General features: G+C 39.0%; 1 protein-coding gene across 6 annotated transcripts in view; it reads right to left on the minus strand.

The window, feature by feature from the left end:
• The window catches only part of tln2b (talin 2b), a 103,602-nt gene that overhangs the window by 38,802 nt on the left and 47,638 nt on the right, over nucleotides 1–17,162 (minus strand). For all 6 annotated transcript variants that reach the window (XM_016673743.1, XM_016673742.1, XM_007556755.2 and 3 more), the window contains exons 7-20: nucleotides 15,102–15,229; nucleotides 14,714–14,777; nucleotides 14,428–14,532; nucleotides 11,716–11,871; nucleotides 9,116–9,217; nucleotides 8,928–9,004; nucleotides 5,713–5,896; nucleotides 5,387–5,500; nucleotides 5,026–5,134; nucleotides 3,892–4,100; nucleotides 3,539–3,637; nucleotides 2,521–2,688; nucleotides 2,021–2,315; nucleotides 104–270 (exon numbers count right to left, since the gene is read on the minus strand). In XM_016673743.1, the coding sequence (XP_016529229.1) occupies nucleotides 104–270; nucleotides 2,021–2,315; nucleotides 2,521–2,688; nucleotides 3,539–3,637; nucleotides 3,892–4,100; nucleotides 5,026–5,134; nucleotides 5,387–5,500; nucleotides 5,713–5,896; nucleotides 8,928–9,004; nucleotides 9,116–9,217; nucleotides 11,716–11,871; nucleotides 14,428–14,532; nucleotides 14,714–14,777; nucleotides 15,102–15,229 (1,977 nt within the window). The remainder of the gene's footprint in view (nucleotides 1–103; nucleotides 271–2,020; nucleotides 2,316–2,520; nucleotides 2,689–3,538; nucleotides 3,638–3,891; nucleotides 4,101–5,025; nucleotides 5,135–5,386; nucleotides 5,501–5,712; nucleotides 5,897–8,927; nucleotides 9,005–9,115; nucleotides 9,218–11,715; nucleotides 11,872–14,427; nucleotides 14,533–14,713; nucleotides 14,778–15,101; nucleotides 15,230–17,162) is intronic.

Raw genomic sequence — 17,162 nt, forward strand, 5'->3', positions numbered from 1 at the left:
GTGGTAATAATAATAATAATAATAATAATAATAATAATAATAATAATAAGCTCATGTTAAATGAGTTATAATATGAGAAAACATTTAAGAACCAATCACTCACCTTTGCAGCCTCCACCATCCGAGCTGTGGCATCCGCCAGGAGTTTGGCTGCAGCAAGGAGTTTCTTGGAGTTGTCGACATCCACTTCCGCCTCTGCATCTGACCTCATGGCATTGACCAAGTCCGAGGTAGCTTGGGCCAGCACGCGAGCCTGACGCACCATCTCACCTGTTCAGACCAAAAGACAGCGTCTGCATCAGTACATAATCTGTTGGAATGAGGTGTTAACATGTAAAATCTTTTAGGATCTAATTAGGAAACAACAACAACAACAAAAAACGATTTTCTGTGACAAAGGAATTTTCAAGGATTTCAAGGATTCCCAAATGGATTCCCAGCAATGGATTATTATCGCAGCATCTTCCAACATGCGGTAATGCTAATGACATCTGTATAAATAAAAACAGTACCCTGCAGAAACATCCAAATAAGCAGATTCATGAGTCGCATTGAGATTTTTTTTTTTTACTTGTTAAAATTAATTTCTAAAAAAATTTTCTTTTTTTAGATAATCGACCTGAACTTAGAGTAGCTCTTTCAAGCAAAATAAATGAGATTCCACTAGGGAATAAGCTGTGAACCACAAAATGCTAAGCCTTAGGTAACTTTAGGTTATAATTTAAAGGCGTAACCTAAATCCCATAGATATTAAAGAGAAAAGAAGATAATTATTTAGAATTATGTAAATCTAATTTGAACACAATGTCAAAACTTATGTTTTTTACAAACTTTGCAATGTCAACAAAATGAAGAATGTTGATGAAAGAGGGTCATGTCTACAGAATTAGATTGTTTGGTTGGTGAAATAGGAACATGAGATCAATTTTATTGTGCATTAATGGAGATTAGAACAGATTCTTGTCAAATGTGAGAAGCACAGAACTCTCACAAGCAAATGAGATTAGGGTCAAAATTAAACGAGGTAATTTTTTATATGTAAAAAACGAATAGTTGGTAAATATTGGTGAACATGTTCTAATTAGTTTAAATTGTTTTTTTTACATGTTTTGATGTGTATAAATTGACACTGTAAAAATAACATTTCAAAATAATCAAAATAAAACAAATCTGAAATATATAAAAAGTTTGACCAAAAAAAAAAACAAACATACGATTTATCCTTGTCATAAATGTGCATTTCATATCTCTAGTTTATTTTTAATAATTTACATCTAAAAATTTAATAATATTTTAAATGAAATTTTATTCTAGGTACAAAATGAGAAACCTCATTTTGCCTAACAGTTTTCACGTTCATATTACTTTCACCTTTTTTGTCCTCCCGTGGCAGAATGTTTCTAATCCATCATCTGCTCCTGCAGAAATATAAATCTGTGGGATCTACGTAACACCTCCCCACATGTCTGCTATTAAAAGCTGCATTTCCGAAACTCCCACCTCATGCTCTAAATAACTCACCCAGTAAACCGCTGCATAAGATGTCTAGCTGCTCTACAACCAACGTGTGAAATCGTATGGCATCAACCTGTCCTCTCAGCACTAAAATGCGTATCTCTTTTGTTTAGAGGGATTTTTAAAAGTTGATTTATTGGAGAAAAACGCTTGGCCTTTTCAAACGAATGCTCAAGTCATGTGTTTCCTGCTAAATGCCAAAGACTCCCAGTTTCTGATTGAAACCAGACTCAGAACTTTGTAGTGGTTTAGGATGACATGGCTACTACAAGCCCTCGGGAATTTTACTCACTTTAAAAATACTTCAGTCTCTTGACTCAAATCAAAACATACAACCTGAGCTTTGAACATCCACTGAGGTTGTTTTTTTTTCAGGATCATTTGCAGACAACGCTTTTAGAGTCTCACAACGCAGTCAAAACACAGCAGAACAGGTTAACTCGAGCCAGGTGGACTGCTCTGCGAGAATCAGTTCATTTCCTTCAGCACGGCTGTTGCCACTCACCTGCATCGCCCATGGAAGTGAAAATATTTTCAGTCACGTTCATTATTGTGTCCGTGGCTTGGTCGTAGCGTCCGATGGGCTCCCCACAGCTGGCGTAGTGGCGGACGTGTTGGAGGAGGTCACTCAGGGCTTGGCTGACCACACCAGCTGCAGCTGCAACTTGCTTCAGCAGCTCGCCGTCGCTGCTGGCCGAGCGGCAAGCTTTGACGCAGGTCTCCACCGATCGGTCCACCAGCTTCCCGGCCTCGACAAGCTGCTCCTGACAAACCGGCGAGCTGATGGTGGGACTTACCACCTGCACCACACACAGAGGCTGGCAGCAGCTCAGACAAATCAAGACATCCAACATTGATTTTACAATGAAGCAGGAAGCTCCACTATCCAAGCACATTGTGGAAGCTGGCAAATTAAGCGTTTTTTTATTTTGCATCAGATACAAATGATCCGTCTGCAAGTCTGCAAAGTGAAAACATTTTTTTTTTTTAAATCTAAGCGTTTACCTTGGTGCATGCAACCAGTTGGGAGGTAGACAGGGCACACTGAGTGGCAGCTGCAATCACTCGGTTCTGCAGTATGGTGTCCTCGGCCACCTGGGCCACATTCTTGGCCTTCAGGACTAACATAGCAGCTGCATTGGCCACCGCTTTGGCCAGATTCATCAGGGTGTCCTGCAACATATTAATCAGTGTCCTTCACAGGAACAGAGCACAGCTGTGTGCATGTGACTGAAGGGAGCAGGAAAGTAAATGTTTGCAGTTCATTTTGTTCAACCGATATAATGTGACATGTGCATAAGTAATGTACGAGAAGCAGCAAGGCTCGACGCACTAAAGAAGAACGAGGCAAACTATCAGACTATCAAACTATAGTCTGTCAGTATTATTAAATAAAGGTGCACAGAGAAATTCAGGTTCAGCTGTATTGCAACTTGATGGACCCTGGCTTGTGATTGGCTGGATGACTTTTCCTGATCAAAGACAATACCATAGCTAAGCAGTAACAGTTTGATCTGACATCATCACTTAAAGTTAGTTAGTTTCTCTATCACAAAGAGAAAACTGCAGATTTTAATTTAACAGAAACTTGCTGGCTTAAGATTTATGAGAATGTTTCACTTGTTTTTGTTTTGATTTATATATATATATATATATATATATATATATATATATATATATATACACACACACACACACACACACACCCCCACCCACACACACACACACGTAAGGAGACATTTAAAGTGAGGAGCGTGTTGTAAGAACATGAATTTCTATGTCAAATAAACAAAGCAGCACCAGGGACAGGCTGAATACTATAGGGTTTAAACACTGTATAATCTTTCTACTTTAAAAGCACTCCATCTGATGCTTTGTTTTAAAGTGGCAGGCCAACAATAAAGCCTGAGGTAATTACATAAGAGCGTATTGACATTTTTAAAGGGGGCCAGAGAATATGGGTGTGTGTGTCTTCCTGTTTGGCCGACACAGCCATGGAAACAGTGAGTGAGAGGCGTCCAACCTGGAACTTCTCATCAGTCTCGCCCTCCCCCATGTGACGGAGCAGATCCCCGCTGGCTTGTCCAATGCTTCCTGCTGCAGTCAGCACCGTCTGTCTCGGCTGCACGAGGGTGACATCAGCACATTCATTACACGCGGCTGGCCAGTTCCCACAGAAAACACTCCAGTGTGATCTAAAACAAGATCAAACATCCCTCTCTGGCAAAAAAAAAAAAAAAGTAAAAACGCTTCCGACTTGCATCTTTCTCTGGGAAATTGTTAAAATTAGCAGATGAGCATTTTTGCGCATGTGTGAATTGTGTGGGATTGCAGCTGGGACTCTCAACCCAGCGCAGTAATCACTGGGTGCCTCACCTCGCCGGCAGCAGGCTCCACGGACTTGAGCAGATCTGACACTGCTCCTGCCAACATTCGGGCGGCACCCATGAGCTTGTGTCCGCCTCCCACTTCATCTTCCATCAGTGCTGCGAGAAGCTTCACGCCCTTGGACATTTCCGTGAGGTTGGAGGATATGGTCGTGATGGCGCACCCAACTGCCGTGTAGTCGGTCTCTGTCGGCTCACCTGCAGCGGAGAGACGGCTGTCAAATCAGCCAAAACTCAACCTGTGCCTTTGTTGTGTGTCTTAATTTACTGCTGCAGCACTGACTCAGTTGGCCACAGGGCAGCTCATGTGTCATTTGCTTTTACACACACATCAGTGTCATGATTAGAGCCTGTTTGACATGGCTCAGTGGAGATAAGGAACTAATAAAGCAAGTGGCTGTGAAGAAGAAAAACTTTGAATGTGATGGTGAGGGGCGCTGAGGTGAAATCTAACAGATGGCAAGGTTAGATTAAAACTGGAAACTGGCGTTGTACCAAAGAACACGGGGCAGCTGAGAGAGATGAGCTTCAGAGCAGATGTATTAAGATGTATTCATTAGGAGAAACAGAATACCTATAGAGGAAACTAAACCATCATCCAGTCACTGATCAAAACGGACCAAGGAGATGTTACGGCCCTAGGCGTTATGAGTTTTGCTGCAGGTGTTTGTGTGTCTGCTCTTGCGCTCCTCCTCTGTGCAGGTGTGGCTGATATGTTAATTCAGAGCACAGAATACGTAGATCTGCCCATTTCCACCTTCGTCGTCCAATCTGCCTCCTGACGTGTGTGGAGCTCTGCTGCCAGGCCTCAGCCCCTCTCCTCAGCACTTCCATATGCACACATACCACACATGCAACCATTTGGACTGCGCCACTGCTACTGAAATTCACATTCCATTGTAGTTTTTGTTATTAATAAATATTATTTTTCTGCACCTTAAGCACAGCACGGTCTCCCCTTTTTTTTATGACCCTGAGCCAGTCGTAACAAGAAACATTCATTAATTCTTATCTTGAAAAATTCGCCCAGGTAGAAAAAGGTATACTGTGACCGTTCAAGAAAAAGTAAAAATAACCGAATGCAGCTCCTTTAAAGTGTTTAGTATGTTTCCAGGGAACTCACCTGCCGTGAGATTGACCACGGAAGCTGTTCCAGCAGTGATGGCATCAACCTGAGAATGGATTTCATGTTTTGATTCATCCACTTTGTTCTGAACCCAGACCCTGGATGCCTTTCGGAGGAGGAAAATAAGAGTCTTAGACATTCATCACAGCAGGAGATTTTTGATCACCCTGATTCAAGCCCAAGGCTAGCAAAGAAAATATCATGAATGTTTACAGTCTGCTCTAAAACCTAATTATTCTTTAAAAAATGGGCATAAAGTAAGAGAAGTGAAAATAAAGATCCGCTCTGCATTTACATACTGCATTTATCTATCCCGATGTACACTATGAAACCGAGAAATGAATATGGTGTAACTCACCAAGTCGTGGCCCAGTGGAGGCAGATTATCTACTTGTCCCAGGTCGGCCTGCGCCTGCTGAACAGCCTTCATGCTGCTGTTAATGGTTCCCATTAGAGCCTGCTGGGCTAGACTCTGATAGCAGACACACAACACACACACAGCGTATTTTGTGGAATGAAATCAGGGCTTTCTGTGCATCTTCCAGTAAAGAGTCGCTGAATCATTGTCCTAAACAGTCAAATCACATTAAACCTGGAAAAAAAAATGTTTGCATCTTCCAAATGATGTTTTGTTTCTTCAGGACTTAAAGAACAAAGGATGTGAAGGTGTGTTATCCGACTCACCAGTGGAGGCATGTGTCCTCTGTGCATCTGTCCTGTGGTGATTTGTTGCTGAGCAGAAGGCATTGTACCCACACTGTAGTTATCAGGGCCACCAATGGAGCCAGAGCGTATAATGCCAGGAAGGGCCACTGACCCATGTTCCACACGACCAACCCTATTGTACTGCTGTTGCAAAATTGTGGACCTAAAAATACATTTAAGAAAAAAAAATAGGTTAGTGACATAATTTTTCAGTGTAAAGTTGATTTAAAAGGTAGACACAGGCAGAAGTTATAAGTGGAAACAAAAGTAGCAATTATCCATTGTTGGTGTTTTTTTTTTCTTTTTTTCTTTTTTTTTTTTAAATCTTTGGTCCAAACTGTTGTTGTCATAATGTTTGGGATTTTGGTTTTGTGTTTTCGCTTTGTATTATGATTTATCAACCTTTTTTTCACGTTTACCTCATTCCTAAGTTTTATGATCCCTTATGCTTTTGTTCTGTAACTTAGCATTTCTTGTGTTTATATTCTGGTCCCCTTCCTTTTGTATTATATTTCCCTGAGTGAAATTGTTTATTTTGACCTGCTCTGCGTCCTCCATGCATCTGAGTCCTGCTCTTCACCATTTCATGATCATTTTAGCTAAATAATCAACATCTCTTGGGGGATACACTATGGACCACAACAATGTAGTTCATATAGCTAAAGAAAAAAAGAAAGGAGTAGAACATTTTGAAATCACAATGTTGCCTCCACCACCATCATCTTTCAAATAATGGTAAGTGTATACAGGGTAATGTTAGTTTCCCTTGTCCGATAATGTTTTGCATACAAGTCAAAATGTTCTGTCTTGGTTTCAACCAAACAGAGCGCCTTCATCCACAAGTTTGCTGTGTCATTTTCATGGCTGGTGCTAAACTGCAACTGACTTTTTCTTTTTTTTTCTTTTTTTTTGAACAAAGACTTTGATTCGCCAAAAGGCGGGGGTGAGGGTCTCATTTTTTGAGGTGAAATGGGGCCTGAAACTGGTGTACTTCACTTTCCACACAAAGGCTGTGATATATAGAAAACAAACTTGGCAGGAGAATTTGTGGTCCCCCATTGCAAACTCTGACCTGCTGCATCCATCAACCAGAATTGGCACTGCTAGAAGATTTTGCAATAGGGAGAGTCAGGAAGGAAATCCAAACTATTCGGGCGTTATGTATTGATGCACTCTGCTGCTATATCCTGCAAGGGATAAAGGCTTCCCTCTCAGCTGCTGGCTCCTAACGCCCTTTCCAAGCTCCTAGAGTGCAAAGGAGGTGCGCTACCGCTCACAAATTTTATTTGTCACGCCGCTGCTGTGAATACCAAATATGAGATTTTTCCAATTCTCCACTTCACTCCCATAGATTTCTCCCATGTGAAATTGTGTTTTCTTCCTCTTTTAACTGACCTGTCAACCGTGTCAGTTGTTTATTTTCATTTTTTTTTCCTTTCTTACAATGCTGTTTGCTCACTGTTTTCTAACAAACCCTCACAGGACAGGTGACTTCTAAAGACAATTAGTTGCACTACATTTTATTAATGGGAATCAAAATAAGACGGGTTAGAAACAAATACACCACCACATGGATCCTTTTTCCCCCCCTTTCCACTTCACAATAATAAAATATTTTGTGTTTGTCCGTTACATAAAAATCCCAATGAAATACATTAAATATTGCAGTTGTGTAGGACGTGGAGAAATGTAAAGGGAAATAAATACTTAAGCAGTCAATGATGTTCAATCAAATGAATATGCTCATGTTTTTGATAATAACGTCCCAGAGATTGATTTAGACCAGGAGACATACAAAATGATAATTAGTGCACAACAATGGTCACGCACCAACAATCATTCTCACAATGAGCAGGCCTCGACAGAGAGAGTACCGCAGAAAAACGGGTTTTCATGTCCAACTCGGCAGATGCTCCCAACTCCATTGGTTAATTACAGCTTGTTTCGAAATGCATCAATTATGTTTTTGCAATGGAAACCTCAACATGAGTCAGCTGGCACACGCACATGGGGAAATATGACAGCATATTTTATCAGAGAGTAGTTTCTGCGGGAGCCATGTGAATTTCCACTGATAATACATTTTTCAATCCCCACTTCCTATTCACACTCCAGTTATGCAGGAGACCATATAGCCAAATGTAGAGATAGATTGTCTCATGACTGCAGTGAAGCTTTTTCCTGCCTCCTCTCTACGCCATCCTTGTGCGTCTGACCCCGAAATCAATCTTACTAAACATGGATGTCTTCATTGTTTATGCTTCTATGCCTCCCGACAGGAGGAGAGAAAGACTGCAGGGAGATGAGACTTCTCACAATATAGATAAGACCAAGATGTATATTCATTCCATTACTCAAAAAAAAACGTGGCACCATTTAGCAACTTTTTTTTTTTTTTTAAACCAGCTAGGAACACAAAATGATTTTACAGAGATGTGAATATTCGTCACTCAACGTTCACGCTTGGAAAAAAGCGCATCCTAAATAAATAACGTTTGTCACAACAATCCATATATATGTAGCATCCTAATTTTCTCCTCAGGTAGAAGAGACTGAACGATGAAAGAAAAGGTGAGTAGGAAAAAAAAAATTACAAACTCAAATGTATTTTTCTATTCTACTTTTTCCATAGAGTGTAGGAGTTCTGAAAGTAAAATGAGAAGAGACAGAGCCTAAATACAGAACAAAACATGCTTTTATTTCAGTGGCTCCACTACGGTTAGGATCATACTCTTGGTTTTGCAAAACACCCAGATGAGATGAGCTTTATAAATCAGTGTTGCCATAACTGTTGATTAGACTTATTAACGCTATTTATCTACTTAACAATTTGTGGCTGGGGTTAATGCAAGTGGACCAGAAGCTAAAAGTGGGAATGACTGCTCTAATAAACTAAGATTAATAACATTATTTATCTTTTATTTCTTAACTTACAAATGATACAGCTTATTTTGTCCATTACGTAATACTTAAATGGTCTTAATATGACAGACTTCCTACTAACAAACTGAAACAACACATTTCATAGAACCATCTTGAAATCCACAGGGCTGTGTTTGTGTTTCAGTCTGACTTATCTCTCTTTCTATAAATATAAATACACAGGCAATTAAGCAGTAAGATACACCACAATGCAGTATGCTTGTAAATAAGAATGGTCAGCATCTACAGGGATTAGTACAACCAGTACTTACTTCTTCGGGGAAACGGATTCCTCCAGCATTGTGGATTCCTCGTCTCCCTCAAGGCCAAATCGGTCCTTACTCTGCTTCTGCGTTGGGGAGACAGAACAACAAGCACCGTTGATTGTCTGAAGAGACTCCTTGAATGCACAGTAACATTGCAGTAATTTAAATAAGGCTTCCTTTTTTTATGCTCTTACCTTTTTAAGAATGATGTCGATGTATCCTGCAATAAGCTGGGATATCTGTTCGCCTTCTGTTGTCTGGACAGAGTAGTAACTTTCCTGATATTCTCCAAAATCCTGTTTAAAACAAGAGACACAGTGTGTTTTTTTATGCCACAGTGTACTGTCATCTGTCTTAATGAAAAATAATTTAGCTTCAACTGGAGGAAGGAAGTGTGCAAATGTGTTCAGATTAAAAAAATGCATCACCGAGGGTTAGGGTCTGAATAAATTTGCCAGTACTTTCATCATTTCTGACTCTCAAGGAAAAAGACTGGCTTCTGTAGAGCATCCTATTTCTCCAAAGAGTTGATTTCATGTGAGATGTAGTGAATCCGAGAAGTTCTTACTTCAAAGCATGCAGTAGAAACACAAGAGTTGGTATTTTTATTTTAAATGAATGCTGGCAGACATACCTTAGGAGTTCTTTTTTGTTGTTGTTGTTTTTTAAATTTGCCTTTTCTATTAATCTTTCAATGAACTAAGCCCATCCAGCAGCGGAAGAAAACAACTATAAGGTTTAAAAGAAAACCGGTTTTTAGATATACAATATATATCTAAATTCTACTCATTCTCCCCCTTTACCTCCATTGTTAACTCTAGAATAATAGCTGTCCAGCATTGCGAAAATATTACATTTTAATATATCTTTTACACAATACCGCTATGTGTTTGAATGTATGCATAAAACAGAGAGAATGAGAAATAGAGAAGTAAATTTCTAATGGGAGTGTTAATATAGAGTTCACTTCAGACATCGGTAATCATTCAATTAATTTAACAAATCTAGATGACCTTATAAATGTGTGTAAAAAATAGATTATGTATTGAACACACATGAAGTTTATTCAATACAAAAAAAGTTGTTACTGACACCTTCAGTTGAGATTTTGGGTATGCGCTGCTCAAGTGGGATTTTGACCTACTCTTCGACACAAACTATTTTCAAATCACGAAGGTTCTGGGATCCTCTTCTAAGAAGTCTGATCTTCAAATCTTTCTGTACATTTTCAATTACATTCAAGTTCAGTGACTAATGGAGCTAGCAGTCTATTTTCTTTCTCAGAAGCCATTATAAAGTTTCCATGGATTGTTGTTTGAGATAAATGTTCTGCTGAAAAATCGACCCTCGTTGAATCTTTTCAGATTCCATTAAAGAATTATGTGAAACCTTACTACATTTTGTCCATTTTTAATTACACTCAGTCTGTCTTTACCATATCTTGACAAAACAGCCCCCCTGATCATGAGGTTCTCATCTCCACACTGCACTGTTGGCATTGTATTTTGTGGCTGATGTGCCGTTTTACTCCGCGTCCAAAAATGGCGTCGTAATGACATCTGAAGAGTTAAATGTTACTTCATTTAAACAGAATATATTCTCCCAGTCACTCAGTGAATTGTCTAAATGTTATTCAAACGCACTTTAACACGCTTTTCCTTTTGCAGTGGAGTGTTGTGCAATGAGTGGGCATAGAGACCACTGCAACTGAGAGGAACAGTTACTGTTTACATGTAAAAAACTGTGCCTTCTGATGCTGTTGGTTCTTGGATAAGGTTCCTGATAATTCTTCTTGGAGCACTCAGAGGTTTAAACGATATTAAGATTGTATCCCTTTGCATGAGATTTTTTTTTGTGTTTTAGGGTCGGCATCCTTCCCCTGTTTGCAGCCTGCATGGTTGCACCTATTGGCCACTGTAGTCATTCCATCATTGTCTGTCATCCAACTGACTTTCTCTAACTGAACGCTACATTTAGGGCAGTACAGAGAAGTCACCCCACCCTGATGTCGTCAGGTTGTGATAATGAAAGAGTGTTGAACATGAGAATAGTGTTTTAAACAAGTATACCACCGACTGCTGGCAGATGCCTAAATCAACATTACCAATATGCACCAAGATGGGGAAGTTTATATTTAGCTTAACAGAATAAATGTTCTAAGCTGGCAAAATGAGAACATTTTCTTTTTAAACTGCATTATTTTGACATTTATTGATTTGCTTCTAAATAACCATGTCATCATAATAGTTTCATAGTCATAATTATTGGATTTGGACATAGTTTAGCAATTGCAGTGCTTAAAGTTATTGTAGCTCAATCACTTGATAATTAAGACTTTTTCTACATTCTTGGTTTGACTGATGTATGTCTGCAAAAAGGTCAGAATTATGAGTGTTTTTAATGCTACACTCACCCTAATATGTTTCTTGAGCAATACTTTGGTAATGGGAAACCTTTTCAAAGGCCATTACATAGGACTAAAGCAGCTGACATAATTAGCACTGGGGAAGGAATGCCTTTTCTTTGTGAGCATTTTTTTATATGTTCTGCACTTATTCCCTGTATCTTTTCCACTTTCTTTCACATAATTCCCAATCAAATTTGCCTGATTGTGTTTGCTCACCTAGATTGCATAGGTTGTTACAGACATGCGATGGAAATTCTACACCAACATGCTATTTTAAGCATATTTACAGAGAAAAGCATTGGTGTTACTTTTTTATTTCCCCGCTGTTTAAGATTAGGAGCTGTCTGAAAATAGTGCCGAGGACTTGCACAGTCAGTCCCACCGTACCAAGGTAAAACTCTTCGGGGAGGCTGCCCATCTCTTGACTGTTGTCAGGGGCCATTCCTGTACCACATCCTTCGTCTTCTCATCCACTCGCATCACTGACTCTTTGGTTATCCCCAGCAGCCTTGGGACCAGCTTATTTTTACCCTTCATCTTTTCCTGTCAAAAAGGAAAACATCAGTCAAAAAAAAAAAAAATAGAAAAAAAAAAAAAACTCACAGCTAGACACCTACACAGATGATTCATGCAAGGTAAAAATGCAAAAATACTGGTGCCATTCAGCTGCTGCTGCTGTAATACAGATGTTGGATCCGTGGCTCTAAGCTTCAAATGGTTGAAGTGGGGAAGGGGAGCTGCAAAGTGACCCGAACTGCTCTGGCTTGTTTAACTGATGCTTTATTGAACAGGGTCTCCAAAGGTTTAAGTCACTGTCAGCACAGCAGCGTGGAGCCTCCACCGGCTCTGCTGCCCACTGAAAATCTATCACAGCTCACTTCAAACACCGAGCGTAAACTTAGCTGCCCTTCAGAGGTGGAGAAGATGAAAAAATTAGCAGTGTGGTGGAGATCCAAAGGTCATATTTATTTATATATATGCTGTGTATATATATATATATATATAGAAAGAGGGAAACATTCGTTTCACTTTATCACAGGGTCAGAACTTTAGACAATAGCAACAAACCCAGAACATGTCTTGTTTGGAGAGCCCTTAAACTCAAGGGCAGATAACATTATACTAGTGTTCTTTCCATATTTATGCGAGCGTTGATTGTTTCAGGTTCCATTATTTAAACATCACAATTTTCAAGGCTTCATTCAAACAGTTCCTTTCTAATTTAAAGTGGAGAGATGATTTATTGTGTCATTTAGATTAACATGCCTGAGCAAGAAAATGCAATTAAGGCATTACAGCATACACACCGGCACACATGACTGCAGCAAACCTACATTTAGCACACATAACTGAATGAATGCAATTACTTTCGGGAACTGTAATTTTTTTTTTCTTCCCTCTTTGTGTTTGTGTGTTTACAGCAATACAAAGCTTTTGGCCTGCGAAAAACTGCAGTGATTAAAGACTCACAGATGAGAAATGGCGGGTTCCAGAAAAAAACACTCCAACAATGCCAGGCCTGCGCTTTTCCTTTTGCAAACATCAACAGCTGAGTGCAGCGAGAGTAAATTATTTAGCAGAGTCTTGAAATCTCCATCACTACCTCTTCCCTTTGAACACAGGCAGCGCTTGCGCATACACGTTTCCATCACAGCATGCAGAAAAATGATTTGATGGTTGAGCTTCAACCATCAAGCTAAAAATGTAATTTATTATCCATCAGAACTATGCTCCTTCTGGTTTTGCCCCCATTTATTTCACAAATATGTGACAAAATGGGGGTGTTGTCAGAGAACACTTGCTTGCTTGCAAACTTTATTCTGTTCATTTGCCGTGTTTCCATTCCACTTCTGTACTATAAAACTAGAGCAGAACAGAACAGCTATTGTCACAAGCTTCTACTCATGAGCCTTCTATTTGAGGTGATAATGGGGCTTTAGGTGCCACCAGCCTGCCTCCATACCTGTTTAAGCACACAGGCTGTCACAGTTAGTATCCAATACTTTATAATCACAGTGGACAGTTGCTGCAAGAGTGACATTGCATGCCTACATTTAAGTGGCATTGGTCAATTACAATAACATGAAAACTCTGGTATTATCTACTGTATATATGTGGTCTGGATTACAATGAATGATGTAATCCCACCTGTTAAACTGAATCTTTAACAAGATTATTAATTATGCTAATTAAAGGTAAACACCTGAAATGCAAACAGAATCCATGACAAAAACCCACTGACAAAAAAAAAAAGAGGAAAAAAGAAAACCCAAAAGTATTCAACTCAAAACCCTATGTGGTCAGTCACAGGGTTTTTTATGTGATTGACCAGCACAAAGCAGTGCATAGTTGTGAAGTGGAACGAAAGTAATTTTATTTTATTTTTTCCCTCCCTTATAAAATACATCAAATATAATAAATATATTTTGGGGAATGTCCCTACCAGCGTTGCATCTCTAGAGACTGAACACTTTGCTCATGGTTTGTAAAAGAGCTTCAGCTTAGTCATTTTGAATTGAGAGTGTCTGTGAACATCAACTTTCAATTCTTGCCATATATTTAGGCTGGACTTTGATTGGACAATTGCAACACATGATTATGCCTTTGTTTAAAGGATCGTCCTGTGTTTACCTCCTTCTGTCTCCTTTTTAACTATGACTAGGTTCCCTTTCCTTCCTAAGGAAAACCCAAAGGGCAAAAAAAAAAAAGCTACATTTTGGTCTTAGCTAAATCTAACCAGCAAATAGGAACTCTTATGGATTTCTTTCAAAAGTAACTTTCTTCTTGTCATTCTTCTACAAGGGCCAACATGTGGAAGTGCTTGATTAATAATTTTCCTGTAGACAGTTTTCCACCCAAGTTATAAATCTCTCCTTCTTGGTCTTCACATGAAATCTCAATAGAGAAAAATCCATTGATATTTGTGATTTTAACATCACAAAATGTGGCCAAGGTGTAGTTCCACTACACCTTGTAATGATTAAAAACAGTAATAAACATATCTTAAGCCACAAATAACTTGGAAAAATGCAAAGTATGAATGAAAACTTTTTTTTTTAACATACATTTAAAACTTTCATGGATTGATTTAGCCCTTACCTTGACAAGGAAGAAGGACACTCCATATGTTGGCAGAGACCTGGCAAGCTTCACATACTTCACTTTTCCCTCGATTTCTGACATTTCTCCACAGTTTTTATGTTCCTGGAAGAAAACAACAGTTACGACATTCCAAAACACGTTAGCGGCTTTTAAATGCTGCGGTCTACATTTTATGCGAGTAGTTTGTTGAGTGAAAAAAAATATAAAAAATAGCTGGAATTTCTGAGGAGTTCTGAAGATAATATATTTCAGAAATTTAACACTTATGACACTCAACACATACTTGGAATATTTTCTTCTCAGACCCTCGTTGCTTGATGTACTCCTTAGGCAGGAACTCTTTCAGGCTGGAAAGATAAATTGAATTTTTGCATAGTTACTCACTTAGCATGCAGCCAGTTCCTTTTTTATTAACATACCTCCAATTATGAGGTCATTCTTTGTATATATGTTTCAGAAAACAGTTGTAAGAGCTGACATCAGCCCTGAGCTTTCCACTGCAGGAAATCCCTGCGGTAAGAGTGTGTACTGAAGGAAACGATAACTACCATACAGCTCTGAGCTGAACATTAAAAAAAAAAAAAAAAAAAAAAACCCCTAACATCGTTTTTTTTTTTTTTTTCTTTCCTGAATGGTGGCTTGAACTAATCTTTTTAATGAGAAAATCTTACTCCAGGAATCCAGGCTTGTGTTTGTGCTCCACGTGGGGTCCAAACTGGATCTGAGCCTGGATCCCTGCAAACTCACAGGCTTTATCAAAGGAAACAGGGTGGGATCCATTCAATATATCATCCCTAGCCTGGAGGAGACACAAGGACAGAGAGCAGAGAGGGGATTAGGTGAGACACACGTCTCATGGGAAAAAAAGAAAAAGGAAAGAAAAGAAAAATACTAAAAAAAAGCATCAGAACTATCCTAAATTCATTCAACAGAGCTCTAATAGAAGCACCTCTTTTAGTGACTTAGAGGCAATCTGGTCTGAAAAATTGTGCAATTGTGAGATTCTCCACCTGTATCTATCACTTTTCACGAAAACAAACAGCCGGGGCAAAGAGAGAATTAGTCAAAGAAGCAGTCAAGAGGCCCTTGGCTGCTTCTTTGAGCAGTTGTGGAGATCCACACCTCCAGAAGGGCTCCTGAACAGAAAACGCACACCACACTTTTCAGATTTTTTTCTGTAAAATATGTTTCAAGCCATGCATCATATCCCGTCCACTTCACAATTATGCAATGCTTTGTGTTGGTGTACCACGTAAAATCAGACCACAACCTGCGGATTTGCACTTACATTATGATGAGAAAGGCATAGAGTGTTTATACTGTCTTTCTATAGAACAGTCGGTCCCCAATTAAGTTCCAAAGAAAATTAATTAATCAAGAAATGTTCTTCCTGGCAAAAAGGAGGCATGTCTCAAAACCAGACTCTTTACAATATCTTCCAAACTTGATGGGGAGAGAAAAGCCTTTGTTGACTTGTTTCAAATGCTTCCCCCTGTGCGTTGGCTTCTCCAGGGGGCAGTCAGCTCTCCTTCACTCTGCCTTTCTAGTTCACTGCTGCAAATTTAATGGCCTCAAGAGCTGAGAGGCCATGCTGACAGGGAGAGAGACTCCGTCCATGCTTTTAGCATTGGCATATCAGTGCACAGCGTGGACTCAGCTCATTCTTACGTCCTGTTACATCAATAAAAGCCTAAGCAGCAGCTTACTGCTGTAATGAGGACAACAACGTCCTCTCCTCACAATCACGTCCTTCGGCGAGTGCAATTCACTGTGGAGCACGTAAGCTCTTAGCAAACATAAGAAGATGTGCTAAAATTAGTCCTCACACATGCCTTTCACACTGATATGCACTGATCACTAGAGGGGGGGTTACACAAATGAAGATGCTAGGAATAATAGGAGACACTCATTTTGCAGCAAGTATGACATGCAGACACAGAGAGCACAGATGAAGTGCTGTGAAAATTGTTTAGCAAGTGAAAAAAAAAAACAATGGGAAAAATATGTGAAGAGAAAAAAAAAGTTTCCTGTATAAGCTTCTAAAATGTATTCATACATCTCAAAGTTTTACCATTTTCTTTTACTTATTGTGTATTTGTACTTCCCCACATTTTTATGTATTCTAAAAAGATTTTATGTGATGATATTAAGTGAAAGGAAAGCAAATAAACAGTTTTAATTTTCATAACTACAAATAATACATTTACTGTAGTATTCTATCTTCATGTAAGGACGAAGCATGTTCCTGTGTTAGAATGGCTAAGTCTAAATTCAGATATAAAACCAGTTGAGAATCTGTAGGAATGAAGAAAAAAAAACAGATTTTGACAAATCCTTTCTATCCAATCAGGCTGAGATTAACCTATTTTTTTTTTCTTTTTTCTTCAAAAAAACAACAGGCAAAAATTGTCAGGCTCTAGATGTGCAAAGCTGGTAGAGGCACAATAATTAATAATTAATATAATAATTATTGATATTTTCAATTTCTAAAAAAATAATACTTATACAAGAAGTAAAAATTGATGTATGCTGATTAGTATGCATTCTGGGCTGTGTTTATGAGGAGGTTAATTAAAATTTATGTTGTGATATGTGTTCATTTAGGATGCTGATTAAGAGCTAGAAAATTAAACTTGGCTTGATTAGTTATTGAGGCTGGAGGAGTGAAAGTAGCCGCAGAGCAGGTTCACCAGATGTAGGTTGTGTTGTACAGCAGGTGATAAAAATACTTG

The sequence above is a fragment of the Poecilia formosa genome, unplaced genomic scaffold (genome assembly GCF_000485575.1).
Source record: "Poecilia formosa unplaced genomic scaffold, Poecilia_formosa-5.1.2 Scaffold81, whole genome shotgun sequence".
NCBI classification, from domain to species: Eukaryota; Metazoa; Chordata; class Actinopteri; order Cyprinodontiformes; family Poeciliidae; genus Poecilia; species Poecilia formosa.